The 14,837-nt window shown below is 44.5% G+C and overlaps 1 protein-coding gene across 1 annotated transcript in view; it reads left to right on the top strand.

The window, feature by feature from the left end:
* The first annotated feature begins 909 nt into the window (after window positions 1-909).
* Window positions 910-14,837, top strand: part of LOC113008395 (uncharacterized) — a 29,554-nt gene continuing 15,626 nt past the window's right edge. Inside the window, exons 1-4 of the mRNA XM_026145769.2 lie at window positions 910-2,324; window positions 2,614-2,886; window positions 5,241-5,474; window positions 14,058-14,228. Coding sequence (XP_026001554.1) covers window positions 2,081-2,324; window positions 2,614-2,886; window positions 5,241-5,474; window positions 14,058-14,228 — 922 coding nt within the window. The 5' untranslated portion in view covers window positions 910-2,080. The remainder of the gene's footprint in view (window positions 2,325-2,613; window positions 2,887-5,240; window positions 5,475-14,057; window positions 14,229-14,837) is intronic.

Here is a 14,837-nt window from a genome sequence, read left to right as displayed (position 1 = left end):
AGGGGCTGGGACTTCTCCTAGTTAAAAAAAAACTAATTGTAGTCTAAACAGAAGCATAATAAGCTGTTCTTATTATGGGGATTGTCTCATTGCGTTGTTGAACAATGCCCTCTTCAACTCCATCGACCAGATCAACATCCCAGAAAGTGTTCCTGTATTTGTTAACACTTTATTTTGGCAGATGTGTGCTGTCCAAGAACCACCGGGTGGCGACTGCCACAGTGCCGTCTTGCTTGCTTGCAGTTCAGAATTATAATCAACATTGATTTGATTTTATTGATTAGCATTCAAATATCTCAGTGAAGACAGAGCAAAGATCTACCACAAAGCAAGAAAGCACGAGACAAGGCTAATCAAAAGGTATTGGCTGAAGCATTTGCTTATTACGCCAACCCTTTTAAAAAAGATCTTTTTGCATGCAGCTCCTGTACACAGGGCTCGAAGCAAATAATAAAACAAAGCAAAAACAAAACAAACAAGAAAAAAAACTTTTCTTTTCCACCTTAGATAAGTAACTACATCAAATGCTTTTTTTTTAACCATAAACCAGTTGAAAAGTTAACAGATAAGGAAAGAAAGCATCATGTAGCCTTGGGTCTTTATAGCTTTCGCCAGCAGAGGGATGACTAGAGTCCCTGTAGATTCTGCCTCTTCCAGTTCTTACTCCTCTCACTTCTTTAACTCCCTCAAGTACAAATCTTTGCTTTTTTCATTATCTTTCGCTTCTTCTCAGTCTTTTCCTCCTTTTCCCTTCTTTATTCCTTCCTCTGTCCCTTTTCTTTTCCCTCTCTCCTTACCTCCTTGTCCCTTGTATTCTTCTTCTTGACTGTCCATCACGTTCCCTCTCCTCTCTCTCATTTCCTCTGTTTCCTGTCCTCTCTCTCTTCTTCCTCTACTCCTTCTCTCCTTATATATTCTTTTTAACCTTTCATATTTACCTTTGTTTTTTCACTTCTTTGACGTTTTCACTCTCTGTTTCATTCTCCATTCATTCTTTTCCTTTCCCTGGACTGTCCCTTTCCTTGTTCTCCGTGTTCTTTTCACGTCCTCCCTCTTTTCCTTTTCCTTCCTCTCCCCAGACTCCCTTCACCATCCCTTCTGTTTCCTCTGTTTTCTCACTTTCCTCCTTTATTTTCCTGTTTCACCATCGATCCTTTCACCTTTGTCTTGCATGTCACAGCTTGGAGACCGTGTGTGTGCGTGCGTGTGTGCGTGTGTGTGTGAGTGTGTGTGTGTGTGTGAGTGTGTGTGTGTGTGCGCGCGTGTGTGCGTGTGTGCGTGTGTGTGTGCGTGTGTGCGTGTGTGTGTGTGTGTGTGTGTGAGAGAGAGAGAGAGAGAGAGAGAGAGAGTGTGTGTGTGTGTGAGTGTGTGTGAGAGAGAGAGATAAAAGGAGCAGGAGACCACAAGCTGACTGAAGCTGAGAAGCCAAGCAGTGAGTTTAGCAGCAGCAGGAATGCTTCTGTGAACAATGTGCAGGCAGACGGGACAGGAAGGAGAAATGAGAACTAAGAACTGATGATGATCTCTCACCTACTAAACTATTTCTGAACCTGAGACTAATCTGGACCAGAGATGAATAAAGAAGAAAAAGACCCAAGAAAGAACAAGACTTTGGAGACTTTTGGATATTTTGGGATTTTTTCCTGCTGATATCAAGAAGAAAATAGGATTAAAAAAGTGAAGAAGGTGTTTGATTGGAAGATCAGTCAGAAGATGTTGATGTCCACTTTATCCCCTCAGATGCAAAGAAAAGCAGAATGAAAGGAAGTCAGTCCACCTGTTAATGGATACGATGCTGTAGAGTAATATTTGTGTCTTAGTTTAAATAAAGTAAGAAGAAAAAGGCACAACTGAAGATATACAGAATTTGGTTTGTTTAAAAAACCTGTAGCTGAGATTTTAAACAGAGGTTCTGATCTTGCATAGAGGAACAGAAAAGTTCAATAACATAAAGTGGTCAGAGGAAAGATATGTGGATAGAAGAGAACAAAGACTAACAGGTTTGGAAAACCAAGAAAAAGAGATTTACACACAAAAAAACAGGAGGAAGGTAAACACTTGAAAAAACTGCAGTGTAACAATGGTTTCTCTCAGAGCTTTCCTCCTCGTCCTCATTTTGCACACTACAGTTGTGGTCCCAGCAGCCAGCGTAACCCTGAGCAGGCTGGAGCGCTGGGTCCGCTCAGCCCTCCAGTCACTGCAGTGGAACCAGCTGGAGCGCTGCCGTCGCCTGTCCTCCCTCTCTGAGGCTGAATGCAGGCAGCACGCCCACCTGCCGCTGTCCTCGGTGGCTGTGTACGTGGCGGAGCCTCACAGTGTCGCAGGTAGCAGTACTCTCTTATTCTGTTATTCACAGTGTTCAGTGTGCTTCCTCTGAGCACACAGGTCTGGTGGATGTACACATATTTATTCCTAAGATGTCTTTAAACATCCATGACCATCAGGAGAATGTGCTTTCAAACAATTTTTCAGAACATACCTAATTTTACTCACAAGTTAACAAAGATTTGACCAGATGCTTACAGAGGTATCTTACTAAGCTATTACATATTATTAAGTATGCATGAAATAGCTGCATTGTAAAATCCGTTTTCCTGTTTCGCATCCCGGTAGGTCACTCTGACAAAGTTTTGGCCATCCTACCAGACTCCTCCGTCGGGATGTTGAGCTCCAAGCTACGGAGACGCTTCAGCGGCAGCCAGGTGCTGAACGGGATGCAGGGTCCCCACAGACACCAGCAGTCTCTCCCTCGCTCCATGGCCCACGATGCTGTGTTAGTGCTAGATCCAAGCCCTGGGGAGAACTTTGGACACCCAGTGGTCCTCTTCTATGTGGATGTGAATGTGACAAAGAAAAGATGCTCCCACCTAGATGGCATTTACCTGGGTGAGTCTCAAGACACCGACAGTTATCCAGTCCATGAACTTTAAGAGCTCACAGAGTGCCAATTTAAAAAAAATGTCACTGCTAGATGATTTGATGACAAAACTCGTGTTGTGGATAAATCACACAGTTTATAGAAAACATAGCCCAGCCTTGGAAGTCAAGATTACGTGGATCTGTTTGCCAGCAGGAGGTAACTCCTCTGGATGCAAAAAGAAATCAAATTCTATAAGTTTTATTTGTTAGGATTAATTTTAACTTTGGTACAGGTCAGCTGGGAGAAGTGGTGGATGTAGGAAATGTTGCTGCAGTCACAGAACAGGGAGGAGTAAAGGAGTTTCCCTGGATCACAAAATAAGATGTTTGGGACAGATTCACTGGGTGAGGCGAGTTACTGTAATGCTGCAGTTGTCAGATGATCGACTAACAATGTGCTTTAATTTATGTACAAAGATGCATTTGATTTAAGGGAAAACTCTTCTGATAGAAATCGCTGTGCACTGTGCAAAGGATTGTGAGGATTAGGACTCAGGTACAGCAAAAGATTTATCCAGTGGAGCGCCTCATTATTAAAAACTCTCCCACCCCACAAACCAGAAACCTGTGTGCAGCTACTGACCTGTACGATGTGTGGACCACGAGCTGTCCCAGTTGCTATGTTACTGCGCCACATGCATGTATGCATGCACAGCTTTTTAGTTTTGACTCATGGAAGTCCAACCACGCATCTCTGTAAGTATGGTACTGGTACCAGTCTATGTCTATGGTTTCTTAGTTGCAGATGTTGATTGTTTTACTGTCTGGTGTTGGTTCCCATTCGGTTTTGAATCTTGATTCCAGTTTGTTTTCTATGAGCTCTTGTTCCTCCTCCTACACTACATTGCCAAAAGCATTCACTTGTTCACATGTACATGAGTAAGATAACATTTTTAATCCATAGGATTAATATGTTGTCAGCACACCTTCAACTCTTCAGGGAAAGCTTTGCATAAGGCTTAGAAGTATTTTTGTTTTTATGAGACACTGATGTTGGATAAGAGGACCGGGCTCACAGTTTTCTGGCAACCACCAAACCAATGCATTGGCAGTGATTGAAACACCTGAATTTAGTGATTTGGATGGGTGGGTGAATGCTGTTAGCAATATAGTGTATGTCAAGTCAATAATCAGTAAATGCAGGGTCTGCTTTATTTGATAGTGGTTTGATCTTGTATTGAGTTTTACTTCCTTGTCTTGTTGCTTTGATTAGTTTCAGCTGTGTTTCCTCATGCCTCAGTTTTCCTCAGGTTTTTCACAGGCCTGAAAAGGACAAATCAATCAATGATTGAAAAACTCCCCAAAACCTCTTATTTGTGTTATTCTTCTGCCATAATGACATTTGACTTATAGCTCCATCACTTCTCCGTTCATCTTGAGAAGTGTGCAAAATTCTTTTTTTTGTGCCTCTTCTGCAGGTACAGGTTGCAGGTAAGTTTAATACCTGGCCTTATCATTCACAAGGAGACAGACCAATGTGAGGCGAACTTAAGAATTAGTTTCCATGCATCTGAAAAGCTCCACTTTCAGTGGCAACAACAGCTTTAATGAACAGCAGGTCAAAAGGCAGAGTAGGAGAGTTTTTTAAAAGTGCGTTATTGCTGCACTACTGCTCCAAAGGGACGGCAAATAAAAGCTTTCTGTGATGTATGTGTTCCTGCATCTCTGATAAAAGCAGAGTATGTTCAAGTGCAGGTTTATGACCTCCCACTGTGAGAGGGGTTAAGGCCAAATGCTGAGCTATTCATGCATGCACACGCAGCACTGTGCCCCCTGCTGGGTCCCATAGGTAGATTTACATGAGCATTTTCTTTAGAGAGAAACTTTCTTTTGACCTAATTTAACCAAATCAGGGCAGAAAGGAGAAAAGAGAGAAATGACAAAAAGAAAAGAAAATGGTAAAAGTAGAAGACAAAAAAGGAAGTAGAGAAGATAAACATGAAGCGCCCTGAGGCGACTTTTGTTGTGATTTGGCGCTATATAAATAAAATTGAATTGAATTGAATTGAAACAGATGTGGAAGAAAAGCTATATATAGTTCACTTTTTTACCGGTTCCATAAAGATCTCTAAACCAATAGGGTCCAAGGTAATTCATGTCTCTCCCAGTTAGTGGTTTGGTGTGCATTAAAGATTAAGGGCTGTATTAAACATTTGCAGAACCTTACTCTACTTATAAAGCTAAGAAAAGGAGGCCGGGCTAACAAACTTTATCATTTATTTTTACTTTCACAGTGCTCAAATTTCCCTTTCACTCATCTACCCACTACAGGAAACTGACCCTAAACCTTCTCCTGCTGTCGTCTGCCTTTGTGTCTTCAGGTGATGAATGTTTGACGCTAGCTTTAAAGGGTCGCTGTGAGAACCAGCTGAAGCATCGTCACACCGGGACAGAAAGGGTGATTGGTAATGGTCACATGACAGTTGGCACCATTAGCACCAGCGGTGGTAACCGTCTGCTCGAGCATGCCATTGGAGGGCTCTGTGAGGTCCACTTCCTCCCACTGGTCGTTGGAGTCAGAGACAGTAACCGAACACAAAGACTCAGATGTGTTGGTAGGTACAGCAGGTCTGAAAAAAGCCCAGCTCAGTCCTTGCAACCAGCCTACACTAACCACTTAGAGGGCATACTTTTCCCTTTTTTTTTTTACAGACAACTAATTAACAGCACTGTATTCAGAGTATTTGGAGTATTCGGAGTATATGTAATGATTCTGTGCTGAACTGAAATACATAATAACCACAGAAAGCACAACAACTGACATAAATACACAAATGGGAGTCTACTGTGTTTTGCACACTCCTGCAGCCAATCCGGTCGTTAAGTCTGACGTCACTAGCCGTGTCTGGGCCTAAACTCCGCTGCAGGTCCATAAATCAAACGATCACTGTGGCATTACTGAGAGTTGAAAAACTGTCTAAAGTCTTTCATCTTTAATAAAATGATCAGCGTTCTGCTCTACCAGGTGTAACAATTGAGTTTAACATCCAGGCATCCATGAAAACGGAATTTATGACATTTAACGGAGTTAGAAGTTAGCAGGGAGTTAGCTCGCTAGCTTCTATCTAAATACAATATAGCATGTCCTGACTGCGGGGTTTTGGAAACAAATTAAAACGTACAGCTCTGTTATCACTTCCAACATAAATGAAGACAGAAAACTAAACAGCAGTGACGTTTGTAGGGTTACTGAAGTTGGGCTAGCTGGTATATAATGATGTGCTACGTGACCGCTAGCGACACAGCTATGTTAGCATAATATAAACAAGCTAACTTTTTTTCCACTGGATAAAAGTTAACGTGAGTGTTCTCGGTGGTCAGGAACAAATGTAATCGCATGGCAGGATGCTGTAAAAGGACCAAACTTCAGCCAGGAGAACAACTGAGATAATCCATCCACAATACGAGGTTAGTCATTCATATACTGCTGCATGGGCTGGGCTGTAGCTACATCCTAAGGTTTTAAAAACTGAGCTTGAATAAATGATTAGCGGTAATAAAAGCCGAGGGAGGTCAGCAGTGATCACTGACTGTTTTAGGAGCTTTTTGAGATAAAATAGAAGAAAATACAAAACATTAAACATGTTCACAACACAAAAGCCATATTAAACACAGACTACTTTAGGCCCGGAAGTAGGATTCGTCACGTCATCACTTAACGACCGGATTAGACGATCGCCCACATTTAAACAAAACATTGAAAAAAAATATGGTTAAGTGACTACAGCTACTTCTTCTTCTGGCTGTCCTCTTTATGAGTTACCACACAGAGGATCATCTGCTTCCATCCCACCCTATCCTTAGCATCCTCCAGCTCTGCATATTCTCCTTCGCCATGTCATTGAACCTCGTGAGGTGGTTAGGCAGGAGCACAAAGTGGGTATTCTAAAAAATGGTGGTTTTTACTTACCCCAGAAAAATAGACAAAATGAATCAACAATATACATACTAAACAAGGCCAAAGGAACAGAACTAAACTCAAGACAAAATAACAATTCAACATAACTCCAGACTAATTGCTCAACAAAATAAAACTGAACTAACACACAAGAAACACAAAGGACTTAAATACTGGCTGATCAGACCAGGTTGATGCATAAGGGGAACACAAATACCAACAAATTTAACATCAACAAAAGCCCCCAAAAGCAGCATTTAGTTTAATACTTACTTCAAATTAATGATACTCAGCAAATAAGCAACTTATAAGTAAAAGCAATTATGCAACATTTAAGATAATTGTTCTTCCTCATGATAGAACTACACTTACTATCACCCAGTCAGCACTTCCTGTGTATAACAGTGCTCAACAGAGCATATCTTTTGCCCTTCATGACGCCAGCAGCCCTGAGCAGCGACATAAACCCCTGCCAGCACCGGTAAAACAGAGAAAAAGAATTTAATAAAGATGATTGTATCAAAGCTAACTAAATGTGTGCACTACAAATAGAACTCATTTATTTCAACAAAATCGAATAAACATAAATAAAGTGTCGAAAAAAGAACGGTGTCACAATATTTGTGTATATGAAATTAAGTTTACTCCTAAGGGTAAGGATCCCTCACAATGCAGCTCCTACAGACCGGTGAGCCTCGAAGCAAAACAAAACGGGAGCACCAGAAGGCCAAAAGACAAAAACAAAAAACGAGCCCAAAACCAAAAGAAAGGAAGCACACCAGAACACAGGAAAAAACAGAGCCCAAAACAGAAGAGTTCAGGGGGCCGACAGCACAGGAGTCCAAACAGTTCAGGGGGCCGACCGTGCGGACGGCAACGGCGGCGACGTGGACACAGTTCGGGGGGCCGACCGTGCGGACGGCAACGGCGGCGACGTGGACACAGTTCGGGGGGCCGGCCGTGCGGAAGGCAACGGCGGCCACTCAGGCGATGGCGGTCCGGGGGCCGGCCGTGCGGAAGGCAACGGCGGCCACTCAGGCGATGGTGATCCGGACCAGGCGAGGCTGCAGAGGCTGGACCAGGCGAGGATGAAGACTCGGATGAGGCTGGACCAGACGAGGCTGAAGGCTCGGATGAAGCTGGACCAGACGAGGCTGAAGGCTCGGATGAAGCTGGACCAGACGAGGCTGAAGGCTCGGATGAAGCTGGACCAGACGAGGCTGATGATGATGCTGCAGCCGGCGAGGATGATGATGATGCTGCAGCCGGCGAGGATGATGATGATGCTGCAGCCGGCGAGGATGATGATGAAACTGCAGCAGGTGGCTGGACGGGCTCCTCGGGCCCTCCAGCTGAGACAGGTGGCTGAACGGGCTCCTCGGGCCCCCCAGCGGAGACTGGAGACAACGGCCGGAGCGGTCCCTCGGACCCTCCAGCGGAAACAGGAAACAAAGGCCGGAGCGGTCCCTCGGACCCTCCAGCGGAAACAGGAAACAAAGACCGGAGCGGTCCCTCGGACCCTCCAGCAGAGACACGGGATGAAGGCCGGAGCGGTCCCTCGGACCCTCCAGCGGAGACATGAAACGAAGGCTGGACGGGCCCCTTGGACCCTCCAGCAGAAGCCATCGCAAAGCCAGCAGGCATGGAGTCCTCTGGCAGACATGAAGGCAATGGGTGCTGTGCTGAGCACTGGCCCTGCTCAGACAGCACTGACACGGAGTTGTTCTCTGAGGGCTGCTTAATCTTCAGGGGTCCAGAATCAGCTGGGGACTGAGACCTAGCCTCTGGGGAAGCCCTGGAGTGCAGAACGGTGCCTGAAGCAGCTAAAGCGCGAGAAACTCCCTGACTGGACCTTAAATTTTCTCCCTGCATGGAGTGAATGAGTGGAACCGGTACTGCTGGAGCCAGAGCTACGGGTAGCGGGGGCACTGGAGCTACTGGGGCCTGCGCTACAGGCGGCACTGGAGCTACTGGGGCCTGCGCTACAGGCGGCACTGGAGACTGAACTGAGGGTGGCACTGGAGACTGAACTGAGGGTGGCACTGGAGACTGAGCAGAGGGGGACACTGGAGACTGAGCAGAGGGGGACACTGGAGACTGAGCAGAGGGGGACACTGGAGACTGAACTGAAGGGGACACTGGAGACTGAACTGAAGGGGACACTGGAGACTGAACTGAAGGGGACACTGGAGACTGAACTGAAGGAGGCACAAGAGACTGAGCTGAAGGAGGCACAGGAGACTGAGCTGAGAGGAGCACTGGCTGCGGGGGAGCTAACTGAGCTGAGAATGGCTGCGGGGGAGCTAACCGAGCTGAGAGTGGCTGCGGGGGAGCTAACCGAGCTGAGAGTGGCTGCGGGGGAGCTAACTGAGCTGCCGGTAGCTGCACAGGCGATAAGCAGCTCGCGTTGACATCCGCCACACAAAACGCAGCCCCTGAATGAACAGTCATGCAGTCTGAAAATGAAAAAGAGTCCTCACTCACCACAGCCGGCGATTTAGAAGCCCGAACGTCCGGCTGTGGGGTGGCGCGCTTGCGGCGCGATCTGCGTTTCCTCCCCGCAGACGGCTCCGACGGGCCGGGCAGCGAGGCAGGAGTGGCTGAGAGAAGGTGAGGTGTGTGCCGGAGAAAAGCCTGTATGGTCGGAGGAAGTGAATTCAGTAGCCATGGCAGGCCGGAAAAGAGACGTTGTAGCCGACCTTCCACGGCGCGGCGAAGCTCGTACGGAGGATTCTCCAGCCACAGCCCGAGGAGGATCTCCACATTGTAGCCGATGTCATCCTGGAGCTCCTCGGACGGATTGACTGCCGCTGGGTCCATGGTGGCTGGTTCGTTCTGTCACGGTTTGCGGGGCAAGCCGTGTGGATTTGTAGTAAGGACCCAAAAGGCGGCAGCTCTGGTGCAGGTGAGTGTTTATTTACAGGGGTGTGAGTACAAACAGCGGTGGCGACAAAACATGAAACCGGAAACCTAAACTGGGTAAACTAATAAGACAAACCAGAATGAGGATGCAGGGAGGTCCGGAGAAATACATACGGGGAGACCGAGGGGAAACAACACAGACGAACCAGCGATTACTAAGACAGAAAATACAACTTAAATACACTCAGAACACAGGGAGATTACACACAGGTGGGAGACACAGCTGGGAGTGATTAACATGACGAGACCAGGGAGGCAAACTGAAAACACTCACATAAGACACAGACCTTCACAATAAAACAGGAACACACAGGGGGAACAGGGTAAACACCAATTAGAGAACAGAACCAAAATCGCGAAGAGAAAACACAAAACGCTGGGTCAAAAGGACCCAGGATCATGACACATGCGGTCCTAAATGAATTTGAATTTGGCCCATTGTTTCAAAAATGGATTAAAATACTGTATTCCTCTCTGGTTGCGGCAGTGAGGACAAACAATGTAACTTCTGACTTCTTTCAGCTTAGTAGAGGCTGCTGGCAAGGCTGTAGTTTATCTCCCTATCTTTTCAACTTAGTAATCGAACCTTTAGCTATCGCTCTTAGGGAGGACAATCAGGTTGCTGGAATCTCTAGGAGCGGGACAATGCACAAAGTATCATTGTGTGCAGATGACTTATCGCTGTATATATCTAATCCAACGGCATTAGATATAAAACTGCTCAAGGTATTAGATCACTTCAGACGCATATCTGGATGCAAATTGAATTGGAAAAGTAAGTAAGTAAAGTAAGTAAAATTTTATTTATATAGCACATTTCTAGATAAGGGATCACAAAGTGCTTTACAAGGTATAGACACAGATTAAAAAGACGAAGTACAATCAAAAGTTAACAAAATGCAATTTTAAAAAGATGTGTTTTTAGCTGTTTTTTAAAAGTAATCAGTGAATCAGCAGATCTTAAGTTCTGAGGAAGAGAATTCCACAGTCTGGCGGCCACAGTAGCAAAAGCTCGATCACCCCTAGTTTTCAGTCTCGTATACTTAATAACAAGTAGGCCCTGACCACAAGACCTCAGAGACCTACTAGGGGCATAGGGCTGTAAGAGTTCAATGATGTATGATGGTGCTTGTTCTTGAAGAGCCTTAAATGTGAGAACCAGAATCTTAAAGTGGACTCTGAATTCGACAGGGAGCCAGTGTAACTGTATAAGCAGCGGTGTTATATGTGAGTATTTCGATGTTTTCGTCAGAAGCCTTGCTGCAGCCCACTGTTCCCTATTAATAACAGAGAGCAAGATTTCTCTGCCTTCCCCTTTAAGTTAGAAAAAGAAATGTTTAAATATTTGGGAATAAATATAACCCGCACAATGATGGAGTTGCGGATTCATAATTTTGACACTTTGTTAGAACAAACATCACAAGATTTTTAAAAAATGGGCAACATTTCCAATCTCATTAGCAGGCAGAATAAATCTAGTTAAAATGGCAGTCTTACCAAAACGTCTCTATGTTTTCCAAATGATTCCTGTTTTCATAACCAAATCAAGTTTCAAAGATTTAGACAGATTAATAGCAACATTTATTTGGAAAAATTCAAATCCCAGAATGGAAAAATCATATTTGGAAGTACCAAAAGAGCCTGGTGGGCTAGGGTTGCCACTACTGGGCGGCTAATATCACCAAATTATTGCACTGGAAATATGTTTATGAGAACAGCGAGGGTGAGGCTTGGGTAAAAATGGAACTGATGTCTAATCCACTTCCCCTCCTAACCTCATCCGTAGCTCTAAATCAAAAACAGAAAATAACAAATCCAGTTGTAGGAACATCTATTAGATTATGGCTTCAATTCAGAAGGCGCTTCTGTTTGCAACAGGTTAGTAATTTTTTCATTGTTGCTTTTAACCTTTTTATTGCCATCCATTTCAGATAAAGCATTCCAAATTTGGCACAATAATGGTTTGAAGTTTTTTTACAATTTATTTTCAGGAGAAACTTTTAACACCTTTGACGCTCTGATGAGAGATTACAATATACCAACCTCACATATGTTTAGATATCTGCAAATACGAAATTTTGCAAAAACATTGTTTCCTTCATTCTCCTACTTACCTCCTAAAAATCAAGTGGATACTATTTTGGAAATAGATCCTTTTGGCAAAAGGTGAATCTCCGTCATATACAAACTGATACAGAGCTTAAGGCCTGTTACTTGGGAAAAAACTAAAAATAATTGGGAAAAAGACGTTGGGGTGGATTTATCTGATGATGAGTGGAGATCTTGCTTAAATCGTATACATACCTCCTCCCTTTGCATTCGCCGTGGTTTAATTCAGTTTAAAATTCTTCATCGTCTTCATTATACAAGAGAGAGGCTTTCAAAGTTTTCCCAGAAGCCGATCCTGCCTGTCCCAGGTGTGGACATAATCCAGCAAATGAGGGTCACATGATGTGGTCTTGTCCTAACCTGGATAATTATGGATAATATATTTAAAGTATTATCTCACATCAGTGCGCAAAATTTAGTGCTTGATTTCCACATTGGCATTTTTGGAGTTATGCCACCTCAATACGAAATTAGCAAATCTCAGGAAAATGCCATAGCATTTGCTGCATTGCTTGCCTGTAGACTCATTCTATTCCACTGGAAGTCTGCAGAGTTGTGCAGCTGCAGGTGCGGCTTCGACACACACTTCAAGGATGCTAGGATAGCGAGAGAGATAGTTGGAAGCTGTGCCGGGGTTTTCCAGGGATGTGCTGATCTTTGAACTGGAATGGCTGCATGGCTTGAACCAGTGAATAATTTCCCCATTTGAGTTCTTCAGCCTGTTCAGCCACTGCAATGCTTTATGGTCAGTCTGCAAGATGAACTCCCTCCCCAGCAAGTAGTACTTTAAGGAGTCTAGTGCCACACTTGATAGTGGCATAGTGCTCTTCTGAAGGTACGGCTCTAGCTCTGGCCGGGACACACTTTGCTGGATTGATTGTGAGGACAGCAAGCTGCAAGCGGTCCAGGACCAAATTCAGATGTTCCACGTGTGACTCCAAGGCACCACTGTACATGACAATTTACATTGCAAGCCAGACATTGTGGTTGTGTTGGTCACTCTGGCACGAACACCACACCCAAGCTGATCCCACAAGTGTTCAGTGGGGTTTAGGTCGGCACTGCAGTTAAGGCATTCCATCCTCTTTTCTCCAAAGTTCGGGAGGCAGTGCCTGATAAACCCCGCTCTGAGGGGGTGCGTTGTCATCTTGGAGGGCAGAGTTTGGTCCCAGACTCTGGAGACACAGGATTGCCACTGGCTGCAGAATCTCAATGTCTCTCAGCATCGAGCTTTCCTCCAGTGATGACAAGCCTTGTTTTCCCATGGAGGGAGATGCTGCCTTATACTAATACATCACACAAGCTCTACCAAAAACTGTTCCCCTATCAGTTCAGCAAACAGCATTATGTTCTCCACATCTTCTCCACACTTTGACCCTGCGATGTCTTCGGCAGAATCTTGACTCGTTGCTGAACGTAACATTTCTCCACATGTTCTGGTTCTACTGCACATGATGTCAAACTGTAATCATGGCAGCCCTGTGAGAGTGGAGTTCTTTACGGTCCAGAGAGCTGTCTGCCATATCATCCTGAAAACCTGGACTGCAAATCTGTACAAGGATCCCTATGGCCTTTGTGCTAGTGGGGTGAGGAAATGGTCTTGTTGTGGTGTATTCTTTTTGGGACACCCTCTTCATGGCCCATCTTTGACATCCCCAATTATTAACTTAGAACTGGCCAATTTGGAGACGGTACTATGACTCGCGCCAAATAATGGTGCAGCTTGGTTTTACAAAAAACCAGCTTGAATTTGCCCTATCGTGTGGGCCCTGTCCAGATCATTAACAATTTTGTGCTAAGTTTATATGAAAATCCAAATAACTGGGATTTATAGTAAATCTAAAAAAAAAACATATGCTAATAATCACTGTATCTTTGAAGATGTTTGTGCAAAGTTTCATTCACATGCCAAATGTGCAATTAAGTATTTTTGTATTGTTGGTGAGTGTAGAAGGATACCAACACTAATTTGACATGTCTAGCGATATATCAGTCCAAAGTCTTTCATTAAAGTAGTCTTTTAAGACAAACATCTGTGTTTGATGCTTGCTCAGTCATCCAGGTAAGGAAATCCCAGAAGGTTTATTCTGTTCACCTGAACGTAGTGTTTTCAGTGCAAGTGAGGTTCTCCCACTGAAAACGCGACGTCCTTCTGGGACAAGGACCTTTTCTGTGTCTTTTCTGTGATACTTTCCTTTTCCCTGGACAGATCACACAGACTTTGCAGCATGTCCTCTGCTGCTGCCCGTGAACTCGCCTAGTTTGCCCGTCTCAAGCTGTGAGCTGAATAAAAACACGAGACGCTGCCATCAGCAGCCTCTGGGCACTCACCTCTCCTGTCGCCTCTACCAGACCTGTGACCATGCTGTCCTCATTTCAGGTACGCTGTTTTTATGTCTATGTAACGGTCTCATGAAATAAACCTTGACAGCAAATTTTAGTAGTATGCAAGTAAATTAGTATTAGTATATTGCTACAGTTACATGCCAATTACATCGACAAGGTCCCGGGTTCAAATCCCGTCTATGGCCTTTCTATGAGGAGTTTGCATATTCTCTCCGGGTACTTAAGGTTCCTCCCACACTCCAAAGACATGCATGGGCATTTCCAAACTGACCACAGGTGTGAATTATGTCTCTGTGTTAGCCCTGCTTATTGGCCAGCTGTCCAGGGTGTAACTGTTTGACAGGTAGGATAGGTTTCCCCTATCCTGTGACCTTGGACACATGGTTAGTAAATGGACTGCTTGTTATACAGCCCTATACAGCATGTCACATTCACCCATTCACACACATTCATACAAGCACTTGTTTCTACCTAACATTTACAGACAACAATAGCATCGTGAGGAGCTCTCTGTTATCGCTTAGTGTTTGCCGGTCTTGTTTATTTCCTTACCTTATACAAATTCCTCTTGGTCTTACTTCATGTGGTTAGTTCTGTAGTCCTGTTCCAAAAATCTGTATAATCAAAAAAATGAAGTTGGGTG

The sequence above is a fragment of the Astatotilapia calliptera genome, chromosome 16 (assembly GCF_964374335.1).
Source record: "Astatotilapia calliptera chromosome 16, fAstCal68.1, whole genome shotgun sequence".
NCBI classification, from domain to species: domain Eukaryota; kingdom Metazoa; phylum Chordata; class Actinopteri; order Cichliformes; family Cichlidae; genus Astatotilapia; species Astatotilapia calliptera.
This window is presented reverse-complemented; position numbering and strand designations above follow the sequence as displayed.